Source organism: Olea europaea, chromosome 8 (assembly GCF_002742605.1).
Source record: "Olea europaea var. sylvestris chromosome 8, O_europaea_v1, whole genome shotgun sequence".
Classification (NCBI taxonomy): Eukaryota; Viridiplantae; Streptophyta; class Magnoliopsida; order Lamiales; family Oleaceae; genus Olea; species Olea europaea.
In genome coordinates this window covers 11,312,501-11,337,727 of record NC_036244.1, presented here as the reverse complement: position 1 = coordinate 11,337,727, position 25,227 = coordinate 11,312,501, and the positions used below count along the sequence as shown (strand labels likewise).

Below are 25,227 nucleotides of genomic sequence, written 5' to 3'. Positions count from 1 at the left end.
AAGTAGAGTATATCTATTGATTTACAAGCTTTTGACTTCTACACTTATTCTTTTAGTTGCTAATGTAAAGTGGGTATTTTCTGCAATAAACATTGTGAATAATAGATTGTTTTGCAATTGGATTGGAAATTAGTAGATGAATGATAGCCTCATTGTTAATGTTGAGAAAAATATTTTTTGATGATAGATAATAAAGTCATTGTACAAAGATGTCAAAGAATGAAAATTCGCAGCGAACAATTGTAAATGGTATCGTCATGCCATCACATTGTTTTTCATCTTTCACCTAATTCCTAACTCCGTTTTTTGTCCCTATTTGTTGTGGTGTATAGAACATTTCTAACTAATTGAATTGTATTTTTGGCAATAGCATAGGAAACAAGACTTGATCATCTTGCAAGCAAAAGTTGACTAGTAATTTTCTCCAATGTCTCCAAGTCTGAAACATTAACGTTTCCACTTCAATTTTGGTAAAAAAGTTAGGCGCTGGTCATTCTTATGTACCCCACCATCGACAATTCGTTTAAGCAACTCCCAAAATCATAAACAATTGCTACCATATGATAAAATTTAAAATTAATATATAATAATATGATTAGACTTTGAAAAGTGATAAAAATACTCTTTCTTCTGTACACTTGACTAAAACGTGGGAAGAAAGGACACTTGGAAATTGCAAGGAAGAGAGGTCACGACCCTACTTGACAAAAGATTAGGGTTAATAAAGTCATACCAGATTCAATTATAAATAAACTATAGCAATTCCCATTTTCAAACAACGAACATATATTTTTTTCTCGTTGTTTAGCTGACTACCATGTGGCCAAAATTAAAGCGCTTCGTTGGACATTCATATGGTTCCACCATATTCCCTGCGAGTAAATTCATAATAACATTGTTATATTATTGCAACTATCAAAAAAATACGTAAGCATTTCCTCGTTTGAATCATTTTCTTCAGGAATACGTTAACCACTCCGCCAACCCTCACACAAAATCTAAAGCCAAACATTAACTATAATCTAACATCAACGTTCCTAAATGATGAAATATATCTTATGTTCTTCAAAGACAAACAATAAAAGAGAAGAAAGTAGATATAATAGAGATATATTCTTGAAGACGGCATTAATTATGACAAAGGCTTTATAAGCATATGCAAAAGCATATTAAAAGAAGAATAGGTCTCAACATAAATGAAGAATTAAATTGAAGTCTTCCTAGTACCCTATTACAATAACTACATTATACCAACCTCTCCTTTCTCTTCTCTAGAAACCTCTGCAACGACTGCCTCCTTGCTATAGGAAAATCTGAAAATACAAAGATACGATTTTGAAGAATCTACAATGAACCAAACATGCCTAAAGAAAGACAAATTGATACACACCTCCCTTAAGGGTTCCCAGTATATTTTTCTGGTCAGATGTCACATTAGAATCCGAGGATTCAGCAGGTTTTTGGACTCCTTCGTCAGCAAGTAGGAGAATATCCTGCGCCTGCAGAGCACCATTAATTAATTAATTTTTTTTTTTTTTTAAGAAGTTCAGTTTCTTTTTGTTAATTAATGATAATGTGAAAAAATGAACCTTATCTCGAGAAACATAAAAAACGGCGACCATCCCATTGTAGAAAATCGTCATGGGAGCAGTTTCAGTATCTCTTTTAGGCTTACAATTTTTCCTAAAAAAGTCCCAGAAAATATCTTTAGCCACATGCAAGAAATGAAAAGGCGAAAAAGCTTTTTTTTTTTTTTTTTTTTTTTTTTTTTTTTTTTTATAAGGTTGTTACCTACTGGTAAAATCATGAAGTGGCGAGGATGGATAGGAAGTATCTTCCTTCGGCGTAGAAGGAACAGAACCCGATTTATTCAGACCGAACGAACCATTTGTTATCATAGTTTTCAGAACCTCTGGATTGATTTTAGAGACGACTCCTTCTATATCAATATTAGTGAGCATTGCAATTAAGGCAGATAATTTGAAAATTGAAAATACTCACCAACAAGTCCAACTATTTACTTATTTAAAACTCATTTCTATATTTTAATAAACATTTGTAAAGCATGTGTTAAATTTGAACAATTAAAGAAAGGACTAATTACATTGAAGATACATAGTTTCTGTTAAGAGTTAGGATTCCATCTTAAAAGATCAACTTTGTTAAGAGGAGTAACCCAAGACCTTATAAATTGGTCTATATTTTCATCTTTATTTGATATGGAATTTTATTCCTTAACACGCCCTCGCAAAATGATGGCTCTTTTGAGCAGATTAATCTTGATATCCGTATACTTATTTATTGAGTCTTAATGGGATCGAAACGCTCGTTGGAGCTTAATGATCTTTGATATCATGTTAAGAATTGGAGTTTCATCTTAAAAGGCTAACCTTATTAAGAGAAGTAGCACAGACCTTATAAGTTGGTCTATATTTTCATCTTTATTCGATATAGGATTTTATCTCTTAACAGTTTCATTTTGTATGAAAAATACATCCAAAAAAAAAAGTTAAAATTAAAAATTAAATTTTACTTACATAGTTTATGGGATTTATAGCTTTTCAAATACACATTTCATCAACTTTTATCCAAATGTACTAACAATCTAATAATTATCTATATCAAACAAGGGCCATATAATTAACTGATGGAAAAATATTAGTGTCACTTTTGTGTGTGTGTGTGTGTATTTATTTATTTATACAGTTTTGTACTTTTGGACGATGTAGAAGTTGCTATCTCACCATATTGTTTGAATACATAAAATACATGTCAACCTTTTGAAATATTATACAATAAATTCTCAACCTCAAAAATGGACAAAAATGAATCGGATCAGAACAAAACCTAGCATAACATAACAATACTTATAAGGAAAATGCTAAGTGTACAACATCTTACATGACAGTCCCCTCACAAAACGTAGGGCGTGGGAATAAATAATCACGAGCCCCATCCATACATGTGAGAGAGCTTTATAGCACTTCTCTACTTATAAAATTCCAAAATGAATGTGATAAAGGCATTCAAATCAATAATATCTTCATCCACACCCAAATATTTCATTGTAATGGTATATATGTTTGCTATCCTTGAAAATACAAAGATTACGATTTACAACCCGGCTTAACAATTCAACCCATATAAACAAAAGATACCAAGAGCAGAAAAATAAGAAAACATCATGAACATCAAATAGCACCATTACTAGACCGTAATAAATGTTTGAAATGTGTCTTCACAAAAAAAGAATGGAGAAGAAACAAAGAGTAAAACTAGGAATAAAATATGAAGAAGAATGTCTGAACACGTAATCGTTGTCCTAAAATGATATTTGCCTCCTCTCGAATTGAAATTCGATGCTTAAAGGGATTATCGACAAATGATTTGCAGAATTAATCAAGACTTGAAAAGGATTAATCATTTAAACACGAGTGAAATCCTCTAAAACTTGAGAACTCAAAATCAGAATATGAATATGATAGGAGCCATAACGACTAAAAAAGTGTTCTATGTGGTCTTACATGCTATAGCTTAGATCAATATACGGCAGGGCCTTTAGGAATGCGGCAGCAGCCGCTTATTACCTATGCAATCGTATAGGCTAATTTTCTAGCCTCCAAAGTTTGTTTTTCATTTCACACACGTATTATTGATTTTGAACAATATACAACAACCCCTACTTGTTCAACATTCAATAAGATCTCATATTCAAAATATACAATACTCATGCATAGAAATTAGATATCTTTCGATTTGAATCTAATTATAGTATAATTCAAACAAAGTAAAGTCGGAACCAAAGGTAGCGTTGAAGCTTTGAACAATTATTCCATGTGACAATACCTGTAACAACACACAATCTAATATAGCCTTGCACCCATCCCTTTCGACAAACTTTTAAGAAAAAAACTCTTGCTCTCTATTGAAGAGTCACCACCTCGAAGTTCGTCTAGGTGAAGATCTTAGAGTCTCTTTGTTATTTTTAGAGATACTTGTACTTAGTACTAAATTTCATTAAGAGATTGAGGCTCAATTCTCATTTCAAAAATAACTAGAATTATTTAATTAGAATGAAGTTATTACCGATTTTATAATACTGAACCATCCACATATTAAATGACTTGTTGTTACCCTTTGAACTCGTGGATTACTTGTTAAGTAATAATATGTAGAGTTGCCATTATTGGTGGATTTTTTATTTCAAGATTTTCAATCTCATTATACTTGAAGTAAATATTATTAAATCTCTATTAGAGATATAGTTAAAGGATCCACTAAGTTCTCAACTGACTTTACATAATTTAGGAAAATTATTCCATCTTTGATTAATCTCCCTATGCAGTTATGTCTAAGACTCATACGTTTAGACTTTCTATTGTATACATCATTATATGCTTTTATTAATGTAGCTAGACTATTACACATGATAGGTATTGAAGAAGTATTCATCGGTCCCAAAGGTATCTTATAAAGTAGTTTCTTAAGTCACCCAACTTCTTTTTCGATTTTTGATAATGCTACATTTTCAAATTCCATAGTTGATGTGTTATACATGCCTGTTTCTTTGATTTCTAAGAAACTGCACCTCCTTTAAGAGTAAACGCCCAACCTGAAGTAGACGTACTTTTACCCGTGCTAGATATTCAAATAGCATCAGTAAATTCTCCAATACAGTAGGGAATTTAATATATTGCAGGCCTAAGTTTTTAGATTTCTTTAAATATCCAATAACTCTACCAATAACCTTCCAATGATCTTTGCTCGGATTACTAATAAACCTACTCAATTTACTAATTGCAAATGTTATGTCTAGCATTGTGCATTGAATTGCATACATTAAACTGTCTATAACATTTGCATACTCCAATTGAACAATTACCCTTTCATCATTCTTCATAAGTTTTGAACTTTGATCAACAGGGGTAATAAACTCTTTCATTTTCAAATGTTTGAACTTATTTATCACATTTTAAGTATAATGTGATTGCCTTAAATTATAACTCCCACTAGTTTTAATAACTTTGATACCCAAAATGGTATCCATTGTCCAAGATCCTTCATTTTGTATGTGGAAAATAGAAACCTCTTCGTTTCTTCTATCACATTCATGCGATTAATAATAATCAACACGTCATCAATGTATAGGAAATAAATATCACATAATCATCACATAATTTAGAAAACAAATATTTATTTAAACTATTATATTTAAAATCAAATGATACGATAGTTAAATCAAATTTTTCATGCCATTTCTTAGGAGTTGCTTCAAATCGTATAATGATTTTACTAACTTGTACACCTTATGTTCATTTCCAGTTAGAGCAAACCCTTTGGGTTGTTCCATATAAACATCCTCATCGAGATTCCCTCCATTTGATGAATATGCAAGTTATGTATCGAAGCCAAAGTGAATAATATCTTAATTGATGTTATTCTAACTACCGGTGCATAAATATTAAAATAATATATTCCTTCCTTTTGTTGATAACTTTTAAGTGCTAGTCTAGCATTAAAGGTATTGAGAACACCATCATCATTATACTCTCTTCGAAACACCTATTTTCATCTAATAGGTTTTGATCCGGATAGTAAATCAATAAGTACCCATGTATTATTTGACATAATTGAATCTATTTCATCTTTAATTGCATCTTCTTGGATTTGTTAAAGTTCCTTGAAGACTTTCTCTTGTTGGATTTGTTTAAAGGTTTGATTTTATCTACAGCATCGATCTTGGAAGTGCCTTCATAAGAATTGTCATTCATCATCCTGGACTCTTCCTTAATGTGAAAATGTTTCTGCAATTATTCCAAAAAGTAATATTCAGAACTATGCACGATTTTCTTCAGATATCATTTCCAAGTTCTCATGAGTTTTGCAATAATTGCTCCAATTTGAAAAGTTTTCGGGATCTAAATTTTGATCGCCTTTAACTTGTTGACAAGAACTTGTAATTCATATACTTGGTGAAGAAGGGGAATATTATCGAGAAATTTAAAATCTAAATACTTTGAAAGTAAGAGTTTCTAAGTACCTTCTTCTTCGACTTTATACTTCATTTTCAAGGCGTTCCAAATTTCTTTTGCAAAAGAAGTGTCGGTATAAATAGCATACACCCGATCGAATAATACCTTAAGTATATAACCATGGCAAATCAATTCATCCTCTTGACCTTTTTGTCTTTCGACTTTTATGGCATCTATTTCTCCATTTATTGGTTCCGATAGCGGTGCCAATTTCAGATCAAGTATATGTGAGTACAAATTTCAACTTGTCTTACCATCTTGTGAAGTTAAAACTATCAAAACAAACCAAACGAATAAGATCTTGATTCGCCAACTTGATCGTTGCCATAGTGGCTTCATTATCCATTATAGAAATATCATTTGAAATTGTTGGAAATATGTCTTCACAAAGAAGAGAATGGAGAAGAAACAAAGAATAAAACTAGGAATAAAATATGAAGAAGAAGGTCCGAATGCGTTATCGTTGTTCTCAAACGATATTTGCCCTCTCTTGGATTGAAATTTGGTGCTTAAAAGGATTATCGGCAAATGGTTTGCAAGATTAATCAAGCCTTGAAAATGATTAATAACTTAAGCACAAGTAAAATCCTCTAAAACTTGAGAACACAAAATCAGAATATGAATATGATAGGGAGATTTTTTTTTCTTTTTGAGGAACGAAATTATAATCACAGAATTGATTTTTCAAGTGTGTTGTAATGAACATCAATCACTTATTTATAGGCCGCAATAAGACTCCATGAAGTGATAGCAAAACAAGATGAAAGACCACTTGAATTTCAAACAAAAATGGTCATAACGACTAAAAAAGTGTTCTATGCAGTCGCATATCACATAGATCAACATACGGCAAGGACTTTAGGGCCTATCTATGCTACGACAACCTCTTTTGGCCTATACGACTGCATAGGCTAATTTTCTGGCCTCCAAGTTTTGTTTTTCATTCCACACACGATTATTTTGAACAATATACAATAATAACACGTTAAAATTACAAAATAATTCCAGTCCAATGCAATACATTAACAAAAAATGCTAAACAAACAAAAAAAGGCAGGTCCCAGATTGGTCTTATTCAGTTTGCAGCAGGTGATTTTCGATCTTTATACTTCCTTTTGTTGTGCCCAACAACGCCACATAAGGAACGCCTCATTATCATTCCCTTCATTTGATGAACATTCAGCAATCAAGGTCGTGGTGTTGGAAGGTGTATTTTGTTTGCCTCATTTCTTCGCTTCTTCTTTGGTAGCACAAAACTTTTACAAGTATCTTCTCTTTGTAGATAATCTTGCCCTACTTAAATCTTAATTTACTTATAATATAAATGGGGTTAAAATCATGTTCAACTTTAATTTTACTACTCATGTTCAACTTTAATTTTACTAATATCAAGATAATTTAAGGAGTAATAAAGATCCTATGTAAACGCAACGTGTGCACTTAATAAATAAAGGCAAAATGGAGACAACATATCTCAACTCAATTAAATCGTAGAAGATCTTTAATTGTTTAAGTCGTACCCCTGGAAAAAGTAGATTTTAATGACTCAACATAGCAAATAAATCATCCTCCATACTCAAAAACAACCGAACACTATATAAAACAAAGAACATAAGCTCAATATGCATAGTCAATGCACCTTATGTTGGCAGTGTCTACGATTTTGGCATAGCAAGACTTAAATATGCGCTATTGAGCATAAAAGCCTCAAACCTAATGAGAAGTTTATACACAAGAGGCCAGAGTTTGCAATATGTAATATGATGCAACACCAGCAGTCAGATGTAGAAGCTGTTGGGAATTTACTTAAACATGCACAGCTGAAATAAAAACGATTTCAATTCCCATCAGGATTCATCTTTGTATTTAGATAAGAACTGTGATGAGAATTATATATTTTCTTGAATTTGTAAATTCCTTTGATTTTCTTTGTTCCAGCAACTTGAATCTGCCTCCCATAGATGTCCAATTGTCCAGCTTCTAATGAATTCCACACAGAGAATAGACTGCAACTGCTAGGGTTTCTCCTTTTGTGCTAGCAAGAATTATGAAAACTCTATGGATCTAAAACTCTAGCCATGTATTTATATAAGTCCAAACGGGCTCGGCCTAGTCCGATCCAATATTTAATTAATCCATTTAATTAAATTCAGTCCGTGAATTAATTAATCCGATTAATTAATTCGGGGCTATAAATAACCAATCAAATTAATTAATTTATCCAACGATTGTTAAATTAATTAATTAACAATTTGCAATCTTCCAATTCTCTTTTATGTGCGACTTATCAGGTTCCCGACCACGATACCTAATAGCGTGAAATATTATTTTGATCTAATCAAAACTGATAAATTAAACACCCTTTTAATTTATCACAAATTTACACTCGCCGTCCCAGATTGACATCTAGTAATGTATCAGGGCAACACATGTGACGGAAAATGTCACGTGGTATGACAAAACCAAACATATTCGTTTACTATGAAACTATAATCCCTTCGTCAATATGATCCGATCAATTACGAGATATGAAAATGTGTCAATCTCGTTATCGATCATATCTTTCATTCTACTATTAAGTCAATATGAGTCGAAAACTCCTTTTCGACTTATTTGTATACCTTGTCCAAGAATTTCGTTATTGACTTAATTGAATGAAATGCAGATCACGATCTCTTACTATCTAAGAGTGACGAATTCTCTATTGGTCATTCATAACCTTCATATGGTTCTTGACATACCCGAACGATGCCATATTAGCGACCCTTGGTAGAGCAACATCCAACACCATCAAAGCATGACTGTCCTCACACAAGGCACTATGATGACCTCAAATCATAGAACTAATTCCACAACCGAACGTTAGAAATTAACCACTGACACTCAGATAGTTATTCATGTGGAATCTCTTAGCGGGTCTCCAATGTTTTGTTCTATAACAAAATATCCACGTGTTTATTTAAATGTTACCACACTTTAATTTATGAGTTCAACTACTCACTTCACAATTAAGAAATGTCACACGTGATGATCTATCTGTAATAACGATATCCGTATCTCGTTATTACTTACGATCACGGATTATTCAAGATCCAATCATACGTAATTTGTATCTCACAATCACAACTCCTTGTAATTAACCAATCTCTCACACTCGAATCTTTGGACTCTATTATTTAATATTATTTATCAGAAAATTAATTTAAGTAAATAATAGATCTTGCCAAAATTAAATACATTAAACATATTAAAAGTGTTTACAACCTAAATCGATTGAATTTAGGGCATAACACTTACATAAGCTTCATGAAATTGCATGTACAAGCCCTACATGGCAAAGAATTGCTTAGTGATAGAGGTGGCAATGGTTCAATAGAGTCGGATTGATCCTTACAAGCTCGTGATCAAAATATGGGCTCATCTCGGCCCTAAGCTTGTGCATCTCATGAGACGAGCTGCCCACGAACCCAAACGAACTGTTTAGCCTAAACAAGCCGAATCCCCGTGAGTGTACTCAATTTTTTAATTTTTGTTTTAAAAAATAAACAAAAAAATGAGCAATTTTTTTTAAATCTATAAAACAAGTCCAAATTTAAGGTAAAAATAATAACAGACGTACAAGCCCGTACGAGCTTGCTCGCATACGTCCTTAGCTTGTGAATAATAATGTCAACTTGGTTCGGCCAATGCTTGGCTCAAAACGAGCTTGAGCCATTCATGGATTGAGTAGGGATGAGCCAAGTCCATGAGCCCCAACAACTCGACCCATTTGCTACCCCTATTTAGCTGCAAGAGGTTGTTTGAAATTAGAGATTGAGTTCAAAGTGCTTAATTTTATTCAAAAAATATTTCAAAGGTAAATCTCTTGTCACTTGATGATCAACTTGAAATTATATTTTTGATATGTGCTATAAGAAAGAGTTTGAAGCGCCTAGGTATGTTATAGAAAGGGAAGGCAAAGGCATCGAATGGCGACGTCTCGGCATTGAATGACCATAATGATCTCATAGATAAATTAGTTATGACAAAGAAAAGTAAATCATATCCAATGGTTTAGAAGCTTTTGACTTTAACACTAATTCTTTTAGTTGTTATTGTAGAGCGAGTATTTTCAATTAGTGTTGCTTTGTTATTACATAGTTCTAAACTTTTAACCTAATTTCTAACACCGCTCTTGTTCTTCCCTATTGTTGTGGTTTATTGTAGAATTCGAAAAATCTTAAAATCTATTATGTTGAATCTGATAAGAGATTTGGTAGAACATTTTCTAACTAATTGAACTGTGTTTTAGGCAATAGAATAGAAAAGAAGACTTGATCATTTTGAACATTTCTTACAACTAGCAGAAGTTGACTACTATATCAATCCAATGTTTCAAAGTCTCAAACATGCAAGTTTCCACTTCAATTTTGGTAAAAAATGTTAGGTGCTGGTCATTCTTATGTACCCCACTGTCGACAATTCTTTTAAGCAACTCTTACCAAAACCACAAACAATTGCTACTAAATAATAAAATTTAAAATTAATATATAGTAATACGATTAGACTTTGAAAAGTAACAATATATTCTTATTTCTGTACACATGACTAAAATGTGGTAAAACAAGACAAGGAGAAATTGCAAGGAAAGAGAGGTCACGATCCTACTTGATAAAAGATTAGGATTAATAGACTAATACGTCAAACAAGATTCAATTATAAATAAACTATAGCAATTCCCATTTCCCAACAACGGAGTTTGGACATCCATATGGTTCCAACCTCAAAAATGGACCAAAATGAATCGGATCGGAACAAAACCTAACATAACATAACAACACTTATAAGGGAAATGCTAAGTGTACAGCATCTTACATGACAGTCCCCTCACAAAACATAGGGCGCGGGAATAAATAATCACGAGCCCCATCCATACATGTGAGAGAGCTTTATGGCACTTCTCTACTTATAAAATTCCAAAATGAATGTGATAAAGGCATTCAAATCAATAATATCTTCATCCACATCCAAATATTTCACTGTAATGGTATATGTTTGCTATTCTTGAAAATACAAAGATTACGATTTACAACCCTGCTTAACAATTCAACCCATATAAACAAAAGAGCAGAAAAAGAAGAAATCATCATGACCATCAAATGGCACCATTACTAGACCGTAATAAATGTTTGAAATGTGTCTTCACAAAAAAAGAATGGAGAAGAAACAAAGAGTAAAACTAGGAATAAAATATGAAGAAGAATGCCTGAACACGTAATCCTTGTCCTAAAATGATATTTGCCTCCTCTCGAATTGAAATTCGATGCTTAAAGGGATTATTGACAAATGATTTGCAGAATTAATCAAAACTTGAAAATGATTAATCAATTAAACACAAGTGAAATCCTCCAAAACTTGAGAACTCAAAATTAGAATATGAATATGGTCGGAAGAGATCTTTTATTCTTTTATGGAACGAAATTATAACCACAATATTGATTTTCCAAGTGTATTGTAATCAACATCAATCACTTATTTATAGGTTTCAACAAGACTCCACAAAGTGTGCCAAAACAAGATGTAAGCCATAATTTCCAACAAAAACGGCCATAACGACTAAAAAATTGTTCTATGTAGTATTATATGCTATAACTTAGATCAATATTCGGTAGGGCCTTTAGGAATGCGATAGCAGCCGCTTATCACCTATGCAATCGTATAGGCTAATTTTCTAGCCTCAAAGGTTTGTTTTTCATTTCACACACGTATTATTGATTTTGAACAATATACAGCAACCCCTACTTGTTCAACATTCAATAAGATCTCATATTCAAAATATACAATACTCATGCATAGAAATTAGATACCTTTCGATTTGAATCTAATTGTAGCATAATTCAAACAAAGTAAAGTCAGAACCAAAGGTAGCGTTGAAGTTTTGAACCAATTATTCCATGTGACAATACTGGTAAGAACACACAGTCTAATATAGCCTTGTACCCATCCCTTTCGACAAACTTTTAAGAAAAAACTCATGCTCTCTATTGAAGCGGCACCACCTCGAAGTTCGTCTAGGTGAAGATCTTAGAGTATATTTGTTATTTTTAGAGATACTTGTACTTAGTACTAAATTTCATTAAAAGCTTGAGACTCAATCCTCATTTCAGAAACAACTAGAATTATTTAATTAGAATAGAGTTATTACTGATTTTATAATACTGAAACCATCCACATATCAAATGACTTGTTGTTACCCTTTGAACTCGTGGATTACTTGTTAAGTAATAATATGTAGAGTTGCCATTATTGGTGGATTTTTTATTTCAAGATTTTCAATCTCATTATACTCGAAGTAAATATTATTAAATCTCTATTAGAGATATAATTAAAGGATCCGCTAAGTTCTCAATTGACTTTACATAATTTAGGAAAATTATTCCATCTTTGATTAATCTCCCTATGCAGTCATGTCTAAGACTCATACGTTTAAACTTTCTATTGTATATATCATTATATGCTTTTATTAATGTAGCTAGACTATTACACATGATAGGTATTGAAGAAGTATTCGTCGGTCCCAAAGGTATCTTATAAAGTAGTTCCTTAAGTCACCCAACTTCTTTTTCGATTTTTGATAATGCTACACTTTCAAATTCCATAGTCGAATGTGTTATATATGTCTGTTTCTTTGATTTCTAAGAAACTGCACCTCCTTTAATAGTAAACACTCAACCTGAAGTAGACGTACTTTTACCTGTGCTAGATATCCAAATAGCATTGGTAAATTCTCCAATACAGTTGGGAATTTAATATATTGTAGGCCTAAGTTTTTTGTTTTCTTTAAATATCTAAGAACTCTACCAATAACCTTCCAATGATCTTTGCTCGGATTACTAATAAACATACTCAATTTACTAATTGAGAATGCTATGTCTAGTATTGTGCATTGAATTGCATACATTAAGTTGTCTATAACATTTGCGTACTTCAATTGAGCAATTACCCTTTCATCATTCTTCATAAGTTTTGAACTTAGATCAACAGGGGTACTAAACTCTTTTATTTCAAATGTTTGAACTTATTTATCATATTTTAATTATAATATGATTGACTTAAATCATAACTCCCACTAGTTTTAATAACTTTGATACCCAAATGATATCCATTTGTCCAAAATCCTTCATTTTGTATGTAGAAGATAGAAACCTCTTCGTTTCTTCTATCACATTCATGTAATTAATAATAATCAACACATCATCAACGTATAGGAAATAAATATCACATAATCTTCACATAATTTAGAATACAAATATTTATTTAAACTATTATATTTAAAACCAAACGATACGATAGTTCAGGAGTTGCTTCAATCTGTATAATGATTTTACTAACTTGTACACCTTATGTTCATTTTCAATGAGAGCAAACCCTTAAGGTTGTTCCATATAAACATCCTCATCGAGATTCCCATTCAAGAATGCTATCTTGACATCCATTTGATGAATATGCAAGTTATATATCGAAACCAAGGTGAATAATATTTTAATTGATGTTATTCTAGCTACCGATACATAATTATTAAAATAGTATATTCCTTACTTTTGTCGATAACTTTTAAGTGCTAGTTTAGCATTAAAGGTATTGAGCAAACCATCATCATTATACTCTCTGCGAAACACCTATTTTCATCTAATAGGTTTTGATTCGGATAGTAAATCAATAAGTACCCATGTATTATTTGACATAATTGAATCTATTTCATCTTTAATTGCATCTTCTTGGGCTTGTTAAAGTTCCTTGAAAACTTTCTCTTGTTGAATTTGTTTAAAGGTTTGATTTTATCTACAACATCCGTCTTGGAAGTGCTTTCATAAGAATTGATATTCTTATCTCTCATCTTGGACTCTTCCTTAATGAGAAAATGTTTCTGCAATTATTCCAAAAAGTAACAGAACTATGCACGATATTCTTTAGATATCCTTTCCAAGTTCTCGTGAGTTTTGCAAGAATTGCTCCCACTTGAAAAGTTTTCGGGATCTAAATTTTGACCGCCTTTAACTTATTGACAAGAAATTGTAATTCATATACTTGGTGAAGAAGGGGAATATTATCTAGAAATTTAAAATCTAAATACTTTGAAAGTAAGAATTTCTTAGTACCTTCTTCTTCGACTTTATACTTCATTTTCAAGGCGTTCCAAATTTCTTTTGCAGAAGAAGTGTCGGTATAAATAGCATACACCCGATCGAATAATACCTTAAGTATATAACCATGGCAAATCAACTCATCCTCTTGACCATTTTGTCTTTCGACTTTTATGGCATCTGTTTCTCCGTTTGTTGGTTCCGATAGCGGTGCCAATTTCAGATCAAGTATATGTGAGTACAAATTTCTACTTGTCTTACCATCTTGTGAAGTTAGAACTATCAAAACAGTCCAAACGACTAAGATCTTGATTCGGCAACTTGATCGTCACCATAGTGGTTTCATTCTCCATTATAGAAATATCATTTGAAATTGTTGGAAATATGTCTTCACAAAGAAGAGAATGGAGAAGAAACAAAGAATAAAACAAGGAATAAAATATGAAGAAGAAGGCCCGAATGCGTTATCGTTGTTTTCAAACGATATTTGCCCTCTCTCGGATTGAAATTTTGTGCTTAAAAGGATTATCGGCAAATGGTTTGTAGGATTAATCAAGCCTTGAAAATAATTAATAACTTAAGCACAAGTAAAATCCTCTAAAACTTGAGAACATAAAATCAGAATATGAATATGATAGGGAGAGATTTTTTTTTTCTTTTGAGGAACGAAATTATAATCACAAAATTGATTTTTTAAGTGTGTTGTAATGAACATCAATCACTTATTTATAGGTCGCAATAAGATGCCAAGAAGTGATACCAAAACAAGATGAAAGACCACTTGAATTTCAAACAAAAACAGCCATAATGACTAAAAAAGTGTTCTATGTGGTCGCATATCGCATAGATCAACATACAGCAAGGACTTTAGGGCCTGTCTATGCATATGCTACGACAACCTCTTTTGGCCTATGCGACTGCATAGGCTAATTTTCTGGCCTCCAAGTTTTGTTTTTCATTCCACACACGATTATTTTGAACAATATACAATAATAACACATTAAAATTATAAAATAATTCCAGTCCAATGCAATACATTAACAAAAAATGCTAAACAAACAAAAAAAAGGCAGGTCCTAGATTGGTCTTATTCAGTTTGCAGCAGGTGATTTTCGATCTTTATACTTCCTTTTGTTGTGCCCAACAACGCCACATAAGGAACGCCTCATTATCATTCCCTTCATTTGATGAACATTCAGCAATCAAGGTCGTGGTGTTGGAAGGTGTCATTTTGTTTGCCTCATTTCTTAGCTTTTTCTTTGGCATGGACAAAACTTTTACAAGTTTCTTCTTTTAGTAGATAATCTTGCCCTGCTTAAATCTTAATTTACTTATAATATAAATGGTTTAAAATCATGTTCAACTTTAATTTTACTAATATCAAGATAATTTAAGTAGTAATAAAGATCCTACGTAAACGCGACATGTGCACTTAAGGAATAAAGGCAAAATGGAGACAACATATCTCAACTCAATTAAATCGTAGAAAATCTTTAATTGTTTATGTTATACCCATGGAACAAGTAGACTTAAATGATTCAACGTAGCAAATAAATCATCCTCCATACTCAAAAACAACCGAACACTATATAAATCAAAGAACATAAGCTCAATATGCATAGTAAATACACCTTATTTTTGGGAGTGTCTACGCTTTTGGCATAGCAAGACTTAAATATGCGCTATTGAGCATAAAAGCCTCAAACCTAATGAGAAATTTACACACAAGAGGTCAGAGTTTGCAATATGTAATATGATGCAACACCAGCAATCAGATGTATAAGCTTCATGAAATTGCATGTACAAGCCCTACATGGCAAAGAATTGCTTAGTGATAGAGGCGGCAATGGTTCAATAGAGTCAGATTGGTCCTTACAAGCTCGTGATCAAAATATGGGCTCAGCTCGACCCTAAGCTCGTGGGTCTCATGAGACGAACTACCCACGAACCTAAACGAACCATTCAGCCTAAACAAGCCGAATCCCCGTGAGTGTACTCAATTTTTTAATTTTTGTTTTAAAAAATAAACTAACAAAATAAACAAACAAAAAAATGAGCAACTTTTTTTTTTTTTTTTTTAAATCTATAAAACAAGTCCAAATTTAAGGTAAAAATAATAGCAGGCGTACAAGCCCGTATGAGCTTGCCCGCATACACCCTTGGCTTGTGAATAATAATGTCAACTTGGTTCGGCCAATGCTTGGCTCAAAACGAGCCTGAGCCATTCATGTATCGAGTAGGGACGAGCCAAGTCCATGAGCCCCAAGCAACTCGACCCAATTGCTACCCCTATTTAGCTGCAAGAGGTTGTTTGAAATTAGAGATTGAGTTCAAAGTGCTTAATTTTATTCAAAAAAAATTTTCAAAGGTAAATCTCTTGACACTTGATGATCAACTTGAAATTATATTTTTGATATGTGCTATAAGAAAGAGTTTGAAGCGCCTAGGTATGTTATAGAAAGGGAAGGCAAAGGCATTGAATGGCGACGTCTCGGCATTGAATGACCATAATGATCTCATAGAGAAATTAGTTATGACAAAGAAAAGTAAATCATATCCAATGGTTTAGAAGCTTTTGACTTTAACACTAATTCTTTTAGTTGTTATTGTAGAGCGAGTATTTTCAATTAGTGTTGCTTTGTTATTACATAGTTCTAAACTTTTAACCTAATTTCTAACACCGCTCTTGTTCTTCCCTATTGTTGTGGTGTATTGTAGAATTCGAAAAATCTTAAAATCTATTATGTTGAATCTGATAAGAGATTTGGTAGAACATTTTCTAACTAATTGAACTGTATTTTAGGCAATAGAATAGAAAAGACTTCTTGATCATTTTGAACATTTCTTACACCTAGCAGAAGTTGACTAGTATATCAATCCAATGTTTCAAAGTCTCAAACATGCAAGTTTCCACTTCAATTTTGGTAAAAAATGTTAGGTGCTGGTCGTTCTTATGTACCCCACCGTCGACAATTCTTTTAAGCGACTCTTACCAAAACCACAAACAATTGCTACTAAATAATAAAATTTAAAATTAATATATAGTAATACGATTAGACTTTGAAAAGTAACAATATATTCTTATTTCTGTACACATGACTAAAATGTGGTAAAACAAGACAAGGAGAAATTGCAAGGAAAGAGAGGTCACGACCCTACTTGATAAAAGATTAGGATTAATAGACTAATACGTCAAACAAGATTCAATTATAAATAAACGATAGCAATTCCCATTTCCCAACAACGGACATATATTTTTTTTCTCGTTGTTTAGCTGAATATCATGTGGCCAAAATTAAAGTGCTTGTTTGGACATCCATATGGTTCCACCATATTCGACCTGCAAGTAAATTCATAATAACATTGTTATATCATTGCAACCGTCCAAAAAAATATAATTTTCCTCTTCTGCCCTATTAAAATAAAATAAACGAGTTTAAAAAAAGGGTAATTTTTTTTTTAAAAAAAATTTCTTGAACAAATTCGTTGATTACTATGCCCTTCCTCGTCAATGAGTGCCTGAATATCCAATGTAAGTGTTTCCTCAGTGAAGCCTTATTTTTCTAAGGCTATGCCATACTAAGATGCTGTCAATTACTGGTATAAATAACATAAAGATATGTAACCAACTTTTATCGGAAAAAGCAACCCCCAAGATTTGCCGCAAGCTAGAGACACTTTTGATTCTACAATATTTTCTTCATTCATCACTCTAAATTCTTTCATTTCCTTGTAATCATCATTTTCTTCATGAGTACGTTCACCACTCCACCAACCGCGACCTGACCGGGCAGGTCGATCCCCGTTTGTGCGCCCCGAAGCGGCGAAGTGGCAAACAATTTTGCCTAAACGGATTGAGTCGAGCTTTTGAGTATTTGGCCGAATTCGATACGAACTTTAATCGATTTTCAATTCTCAATTTATTTAACCAATATCCAACAACAAACATGCCTAAAGGAAGAAAAATTGATACACACCTCCATTAAGGGTTCCCAGTATATTCTTTTGGTCAGATGTCACTTTAGAATCTGAGGATTCAGCAGGTTTTTTAACTTCTTCCTCAGCAAGTAGGAGAATATCCTGCGCCTGCAGTGTACCATTCGTTAATTTTATTTTATTTTTTTTAAAAAAAAGTTCAGTTTCTTTTTGTTAATTAATGATAATTTGAAAAAAAAATAAAAAATGAACCTTATCTGGAGAAACATCAAAAACAGCGACCATCCCATTGTAGAAAATCGTCATGGGAGCAGTTTCAGTACCTTTTTTAGGATCACAATTTTGCCTAAAAAATCCCAGAAAATACTCTTTAGCTACATGCAAGTGACGAAAAGGCGAAAAAGCTTCTCTCTCTCTCTCTCTTTTTTTTTTTTTTTATTCTTTCACTTTTTCTAAGGTTTTTACCTAACGGTAGAATCATGAAGTGGCAATGAAGGAAAGGCAGTATCTTCCTTTGGCGTACAAGGAACAGAACCCGATTTATTCAGACCGAAGGAACCATTTGCAATCACAGTTTTCAGAACCTCTGGATTGATCTTAGAAACAACTCCTTGTATATCTAAACCCACAAAACATAAGAAAAAAAGAGCTCATCAACACCGTGAAATTAGCATGCTACATTTCAAAATTCAAACACACAGAAATAAGAAGTATACAAACCTCGAAAGCTTCTTCTGCGTTCGAAACTGGAAGGCTTAGGAGGAGGAGATAACTTCTTTTCCATGCCAAAAAAGTCTAGTTCCATTGCTGATCTCGACATGACTATATTTCTTCTTTCTTTTTCTTTTTTCCCGGTGGTGGTGGAGTAGACAAGAACTTTTGATTTAATAAATAGGTGGCTTGTCCGCGAGACGATGTTGAGTAATAAATGAAAGGCACGAGGAAAATGAGAAGGGTAGAAAAATAAGTGGGGCGGGCAATGCTTTGATTGTGTAATCTTTAATCTAATGCTGCACACGAAAACACGTAATCCACGATATACTGTAGCATTTTTTCAAAAGTAATTTTAGATGATACATTTTTCAATAAAATAATTTGATACATAAATGTAAAATTTTCCTTACTTTTTGGAGTAAAGTTATTTCACACCAATGATATTATAACACCAATTAAAATAGCACTAAATATCTTTAAATGAAAAGTAATACTAAATAACATTACCGGTAATATAAAATCAATTTAGGTGACATTAAGTGTTATTAAATAAAAAGTGCAATAAAATGAATCACATAATTTCATATTTAATTGAACATATGATGTCACGTAGATTGGTTTAGATAGTATTATTTTTAAATCAATTATACGATTAATTGAATTGTAATGTTGTTTAGCACCATTGAGATTTTATGTGGCATTAAGTATCATTAAATGAAATGCACAATTAAATAAATCGTATAATTTTATCTTTAATTGAACGTATCACATAATGTCATATATATGAGTTTCTAGCACCGATAGTATTAGGGGCTTGTTCGTTAATGTTAATGAGAATTGATTTTTTGACCGTTAGATAGAAAAGTGGGTTCCACCTATAAAAGAAGAATAAAAAATAACAGCTGGCTTATGGAAGTAACGGTCAAAAATTGATTTTTTTGGATGAAAAATCAGAACCAAAGATGCACTAAATAACATTATTTTTAAATGAATCACATTATTTCATCTTTAATTGAACATATTATATAATGCCAAACAGACTGGTATTCTAACATCACTACTGATACTAAATAATATTATTATATCTATTAACTATACATTTTCCAAAAAAATAAAAAAAAAATAAATAATCACCATTATAAATTTAATTTTTTCACTAAAAATAATGGCTAAAAATATCACCATAGAGTGGCCAACAACAATTCACATGATTTACGGATGTTGTTTTTATTTGACTCTTGCTCGAAAGTCCTTTCATTTCTATGCTCAAAGGCATGTAATACACGCGAAAAATGTTGAATTCTGGGCAAATTGGGGTAGGGTAGGGTAGGGGCACACATTAGATTGGACTGATTGGTCAATTCCTAGTACTATGTCACGGTTTTTTCGTCTGTAATAAGTACTAAAAAAGCCAATAGATTGCATAATTATGCTCACCCGCCATGGCTAGTCTTTTCATTATATTATAGCTCCTTAGGCTAAGGCTAAGCTAACCATAACAATTTTATCCTTATTTAATACTTTTGATATAACTATATTGAATTAATTTAAAATAAACTTTAATTAAGTCACTATTTAATTAAAATTAAAATCAATAATTAATTTTAATCGCACACTTTTATGAGATTAACAACTTTTTAACTATATATTTAATCAATTTTTATCAAAATTTACTAAAGATTTAATTTTAATTCACGTCAAATTAATTTGAGGATAAGTTATTTAATAAAAAAAAAAAAAAAGAAAGATTATTAATTAAAAGTCCATTATGATTTCACATGGCACTGTGTGCAGTGGGCAACTGTCTGCCACATTCATTATCTTCTAAATTAGAAATGCAAGATTCACGTGCTCAATTTAATTCCAGCTTTGGTGCGGCTCAATCAATTCCGCTTGTCATGATATAAGAAAACTAAATCTATGTGAGAAAATTGTATTGTCTCACCCACAAAAAACAAAAAAAAACAAAAAACAAAAAACAAAAAAACAAAAAAAAAAAAGAAAAAGAAAAAGAAAAAAGCGGAACAATAGAAGTTGAGTAAAAAATTGATAAACTCCAACGATAGCAAAATCTTTCAATACAATATACATATTAGAGCGGAACAATGAAATCATCAACTGCAAAATTGAATTGATATTGCTTTTTTGAAATTGTTGGTTTGAATATACGTGGATCTGTTAACATTTTTATTTTAAATTGAACTAAACCGTTTTGAAATAGTTGAGTTTAAATTTTTGTTTTTACAAATCATTTCAAATTGTAAAACCGTTTACAAAAATAAATATGGAAATAATCTAATTCAATTTTTTATCGAACTCAATTAAAACTAAACACATCCCTATTAAAACAACCATATTAGATCCAGCGTAATTAAACTTATATCCAATTCAATTGAACTTAATGCCCAATTAGACAAGTATTCATCTCAACTTTAAACCCAAAGCCTAAAACATTAAATATTCAGTAGTTATAATAATTTTGTAACTCCCAGATTATCTCCTTCTCTCAAACTCTAACAGCAAAGGTATGTGAATCTCTAAATCTCTATATATTTATTTATTGATTTCCATATTTTATCTCGTGTTCATGTTCTTGATTCATTTAGAAATTCGTTGAGTATAAAGATGGTTGAACTCGTGATTTGCAGTAAGTATTCGTTGCATAGTGTTAGGTTTCTAGTGTATTGGCAATTTTTTAGACAAATAGATTAATGTAAAAGAGTTGTAAAAATCAAGAAATCTTTCGGAGTTAGTAGTATAGTCCTTGAAGGAGGCCAAAATGTCCAAGAAGATCACATATGATCAAGGGAATGCGATTATAAGTCAAAAAGCTACACAAGTTATATTCTAAATTCTCAGTTGTAAATTGCAATGCATTTTTCACATATAGAACATTGAAATTTGGGCAAAGCTACATCTAGAAGAATTGTAACCCTTTGACTCAGCTTTTCAACGTATTTTGAATCACCTCAATCTAACATCGAGAGAGAAAGTTATGATGAAAATACTGGTGATTGCTTAATTGTCGCTCGCCTGTTGCTAGCTCCTCAGTTGAGCGATAGTGCTACGCAAAAAACCATAATTCGCATTTTTGAAGAGTTTTACACAGTCCAAACTACCTAAACACTTTCAATTATAAATACCCAAACCCTAGCACAAATTTTATATGGTTGTTCATTGTGCCTTTCATTGATAATACATTCATATCATCTCGTGAAGATCCAAAAACATATTCAACCATTGATTCAATTTATTCTTTCTTTGGATCATATGACCACTGATTTGGGGAAAATATCATGGTTCCAGAATCCAAAATATCCACTTCCTTTATACAACAAGAAGTTACTTTCTTAATTGGAACTTCTGAGGCTGCAGAAGATTAAGGTTGGACTAAAAGCACAAGAAAAAGAACAAGAATTAGTGGTTCTTGGGTATCCTCTTAGAAGAGACAATTATAGAAGATCGAGAAGCTGGTGGAGTCAGATGATCTTGGAGATTACAGAAAGTAGATCGGGAAGTCCAGTGGGGTTGGCTAGGCAGCATCTAACTGTAAGGTCCATTGTCTATGGTTAAGGTAACTGACTTAGTCCCAGAGTTTTTATCCAGTTGAATTTCTCTGTCAAAAATTACTATGATCTTTACTGCTTTCGCATTACAAATTGTGGTATCCAAAGATAAGGAAATTGACTTGTATGATTAATAATCTAGAAACTATTAAAAAGTGATTCATAGCGCTTAATAGAATAATTCCACATGTAAGGTTAAATTAAATCGGCTAAGTAAGAACTTTCAATTGGTATCAGATGTCTTGGCCTTAATTTACCTAGATGAGTAGTTCAGTGGTTGTCCCGCCATATTTTGATAGTAGTAATTATGCCTACTGAAAGATTAGAATGAGAGCATTTTTAAAATTTATGGATAAGCGTATATGGTTTAGTGTGGCAAATGGTTTGGCTGTCCCTTCTAGCACTATTACTAATATTATCACTCTCGCCCTGTAAAAAATTGGTCAAAAGCTAATTTAGATGAGTGTAATTGGAATAGCAAAGCCTTACATGCCTTATTTATGGCTGTGTCACCTGAGAAATTTAGATGAGTGTCCATATGTAAGATAGCTAAAGAGGTTTGGGATATCTTACGGATCCCACATGAGGGAACTCAAGCTATTAAGAACTATAAATTGTATATGCTGGCCACAACATTTGAAGATATTAGAATGAGTCATGATGTGACCTTTGACGTCTTTTATGCGGGCCTAAATGTATAGTAAATTCTAGCTTTAACCTAGGTGAGAGAATCCCGAAGTTTAAGATAGTCAGAAAAATCTTTAAATCCTTGCTTAAGCGATGTAGGCCTAAAATCACGACAATGGATAAGAGTAAAGATATAGATTCTATTAAGGTTGAGGAGTTGATATGATCTATCCAGACTTATAAGCTAACCTTAGACTTGTAAAAGAAAAGTATTTGGCCTTGAGCAGTGTGAGGAATAACTAGAACGAATCTTCTAATTCAAATTCACCAAATGAAGAGAAGTTAGCCTATCTTGCTAAAAAATTTCGAAAAATGTTTAAGAATAAAAACAAAGTTCAGGAAAGACACAAAGGTAGCCTGAGTGAATCTAGAAGAAGATCTAAATCTGTGAGATGCCACAAGTGTCATGGCTTTGGCCATATGAGGAGTAAATGCACTACTAGCAGTAGAAATCAAGATAAGGCGAGAAATCCACTCGTAAGGAAAGTGGAAAATATGTTGCCTTCACAGCTAAGACTAAAAGTGGTTCTGACGAGAGAATTGAGAGACATTGGGATATAGATAGTGGTGAGCAATCTGGAAAAGATTTTGACAGTGAAGAAGATATACATGAGGCGTATGATAAAATGTATGAGGAAAGTTTTAAGATTCTAACTAAGAACAAAGCCTCGTGTACTAAAGTTAAGAAACTTGAGCTTGAGAAAGAAAAACTTATAACTGACCATCAAGAATCTACCTCAACCTTGAGTGAATTGAAATCGATGAATGAATCTTTAGATACTCAGATTAAGAATCTCACTAGTGAGCTTGAGAAGTCCTCTGAGAAAGTGAGTAAGTTGACCGCTGAGAATAAGACTTTAGAAATCTAGGTTAAGAATTGTATGAGTGATCTAGAGTATTTAAAATCTCAACTTCTTGCATTTTCTAGTGGTTCAGTAAAGTTAGATAACGATCTAGGATTGAACAAGTCAGCTGGTAATATGGAAGGTCTAGGATACATGGAGAAATATCATAATGCCGTTAGTATTTGCAAGACAGTTTTTGGCCCTGCAACTGACCAGCCTATACATGTGCCTAATCCAAAATCTAAGAATAAGAAATTTGTAGGACAGTGGCTTACAGACAGCGTAGGACTCGTCGACCTATGAATAGGCATCAACAATCATACAACTTTGGTCCTAGATTTATTCCTACATGCTTTTCACTGTGGTGAATTAGGACATATGCACCCTAGGTGTCATCAATTCTTGAATAATTATAGAAACAAGAGCTTAAATAGGAATGAAAATTAAGATTTTGTTGGTCAGATTGGATTCCTTACTAATCAAGTGAGTTGATTGACTAAGTTAATAACACAGTTGTCTGGGAATTGTTCTCCCACTAGGCAAGTTTGGGTGAAGAAGAGTGGTCTACAAAATTGTGATGTAGATTGCAGTGCTCTTAAAGATAAGAACGCTCATACACCTAACAGATTAGGAAAGTCTGGTGCATGCTTATGCTTTGTTATTGTGTATCATTGATTTATGCATGCATCACATTTGTTTGTTTGTTTTTTAGATAGTTGTTTTATGCATGTGCATCTTTATTCAATATGTAGTGGTACATGCACATTTTTTTTGTTTTGTTTGATGTGTTTGACGTTCCTTTTATTTTGTGTGTGGCACATTCATGTCTTAAAAAGAAAAAGAGCAAAATTTTGAAAACTTGAAAAAAAAATGGAAGATGGAAATTTTTACAACAACATGACAAATAACATTCTTAAACTTGTGTGTTATAATTATGTATGAGCATAATTGATAAAACGTAGCATATTTTACATTGCTTGCTGAGGTTTTTATGGAGTATTGAGTATATGTGTTTTTATGTACCATTTGCACTGCACGCACTATGATCTTATAAGTGGGATACAATCGCGTGTGTGGATTTGGGATGGCAATCACATATTAGTAAGTTGACTTAAAATATGAATTGACCAAATTTGTTAGACCTAGACTCAAGTATATTCCCCGATTATATATAAAAAGCTCAATATCTTATGTTCTTTGGAGCCTATTTGACTCGAGCAATTAAGTCTGTAAGGTGTCTCAAAACCTTGTGCCTATGTCAACTAACTTGGGATAACAGACCTAAAACTCAGTACAAGGATCATCTTAGCCACTTAATGTATAT

At 32.3% G+C, this 25,227-nt stretch overlaps 1 protein-coding gene across 1 annotated transcript; it reads right to left on the bottom strand.

Moving 5' to 3' along the window:
• Positions 1 to 1,208: 1,208 nt before the first annotated feature.
• LOC111398789 (protein TIFY 9-like) lies at positions 1,209 to 19,034 on the bottom strand. The gene is made up of 5 exons (XM_023025882.1): positions 18,812 to 19,034; positions 18,557 to 18,710; positions 18,344 to 18,437; positions 18,133 to 18,241; positions 1,209 to 1,313 (listed from the first exon to the last, which is right to left on the bottom strand). The coding sequence occupies exons 1-5, from the start codon at positions 18,909 to 18,911 to the stop codon at positions 1,246 to 1,248; spliced, it is 525 nt and encodes a 174-aa protein (XP_022881650.1). The 5' UTR covers positions 18,912 to 19,034; the 3' UTR covers positions 1,209 to 1,245.
• Between the last annotated feature and the right edge of the window lie 6,193 nt (positions 19,035 to 25,227).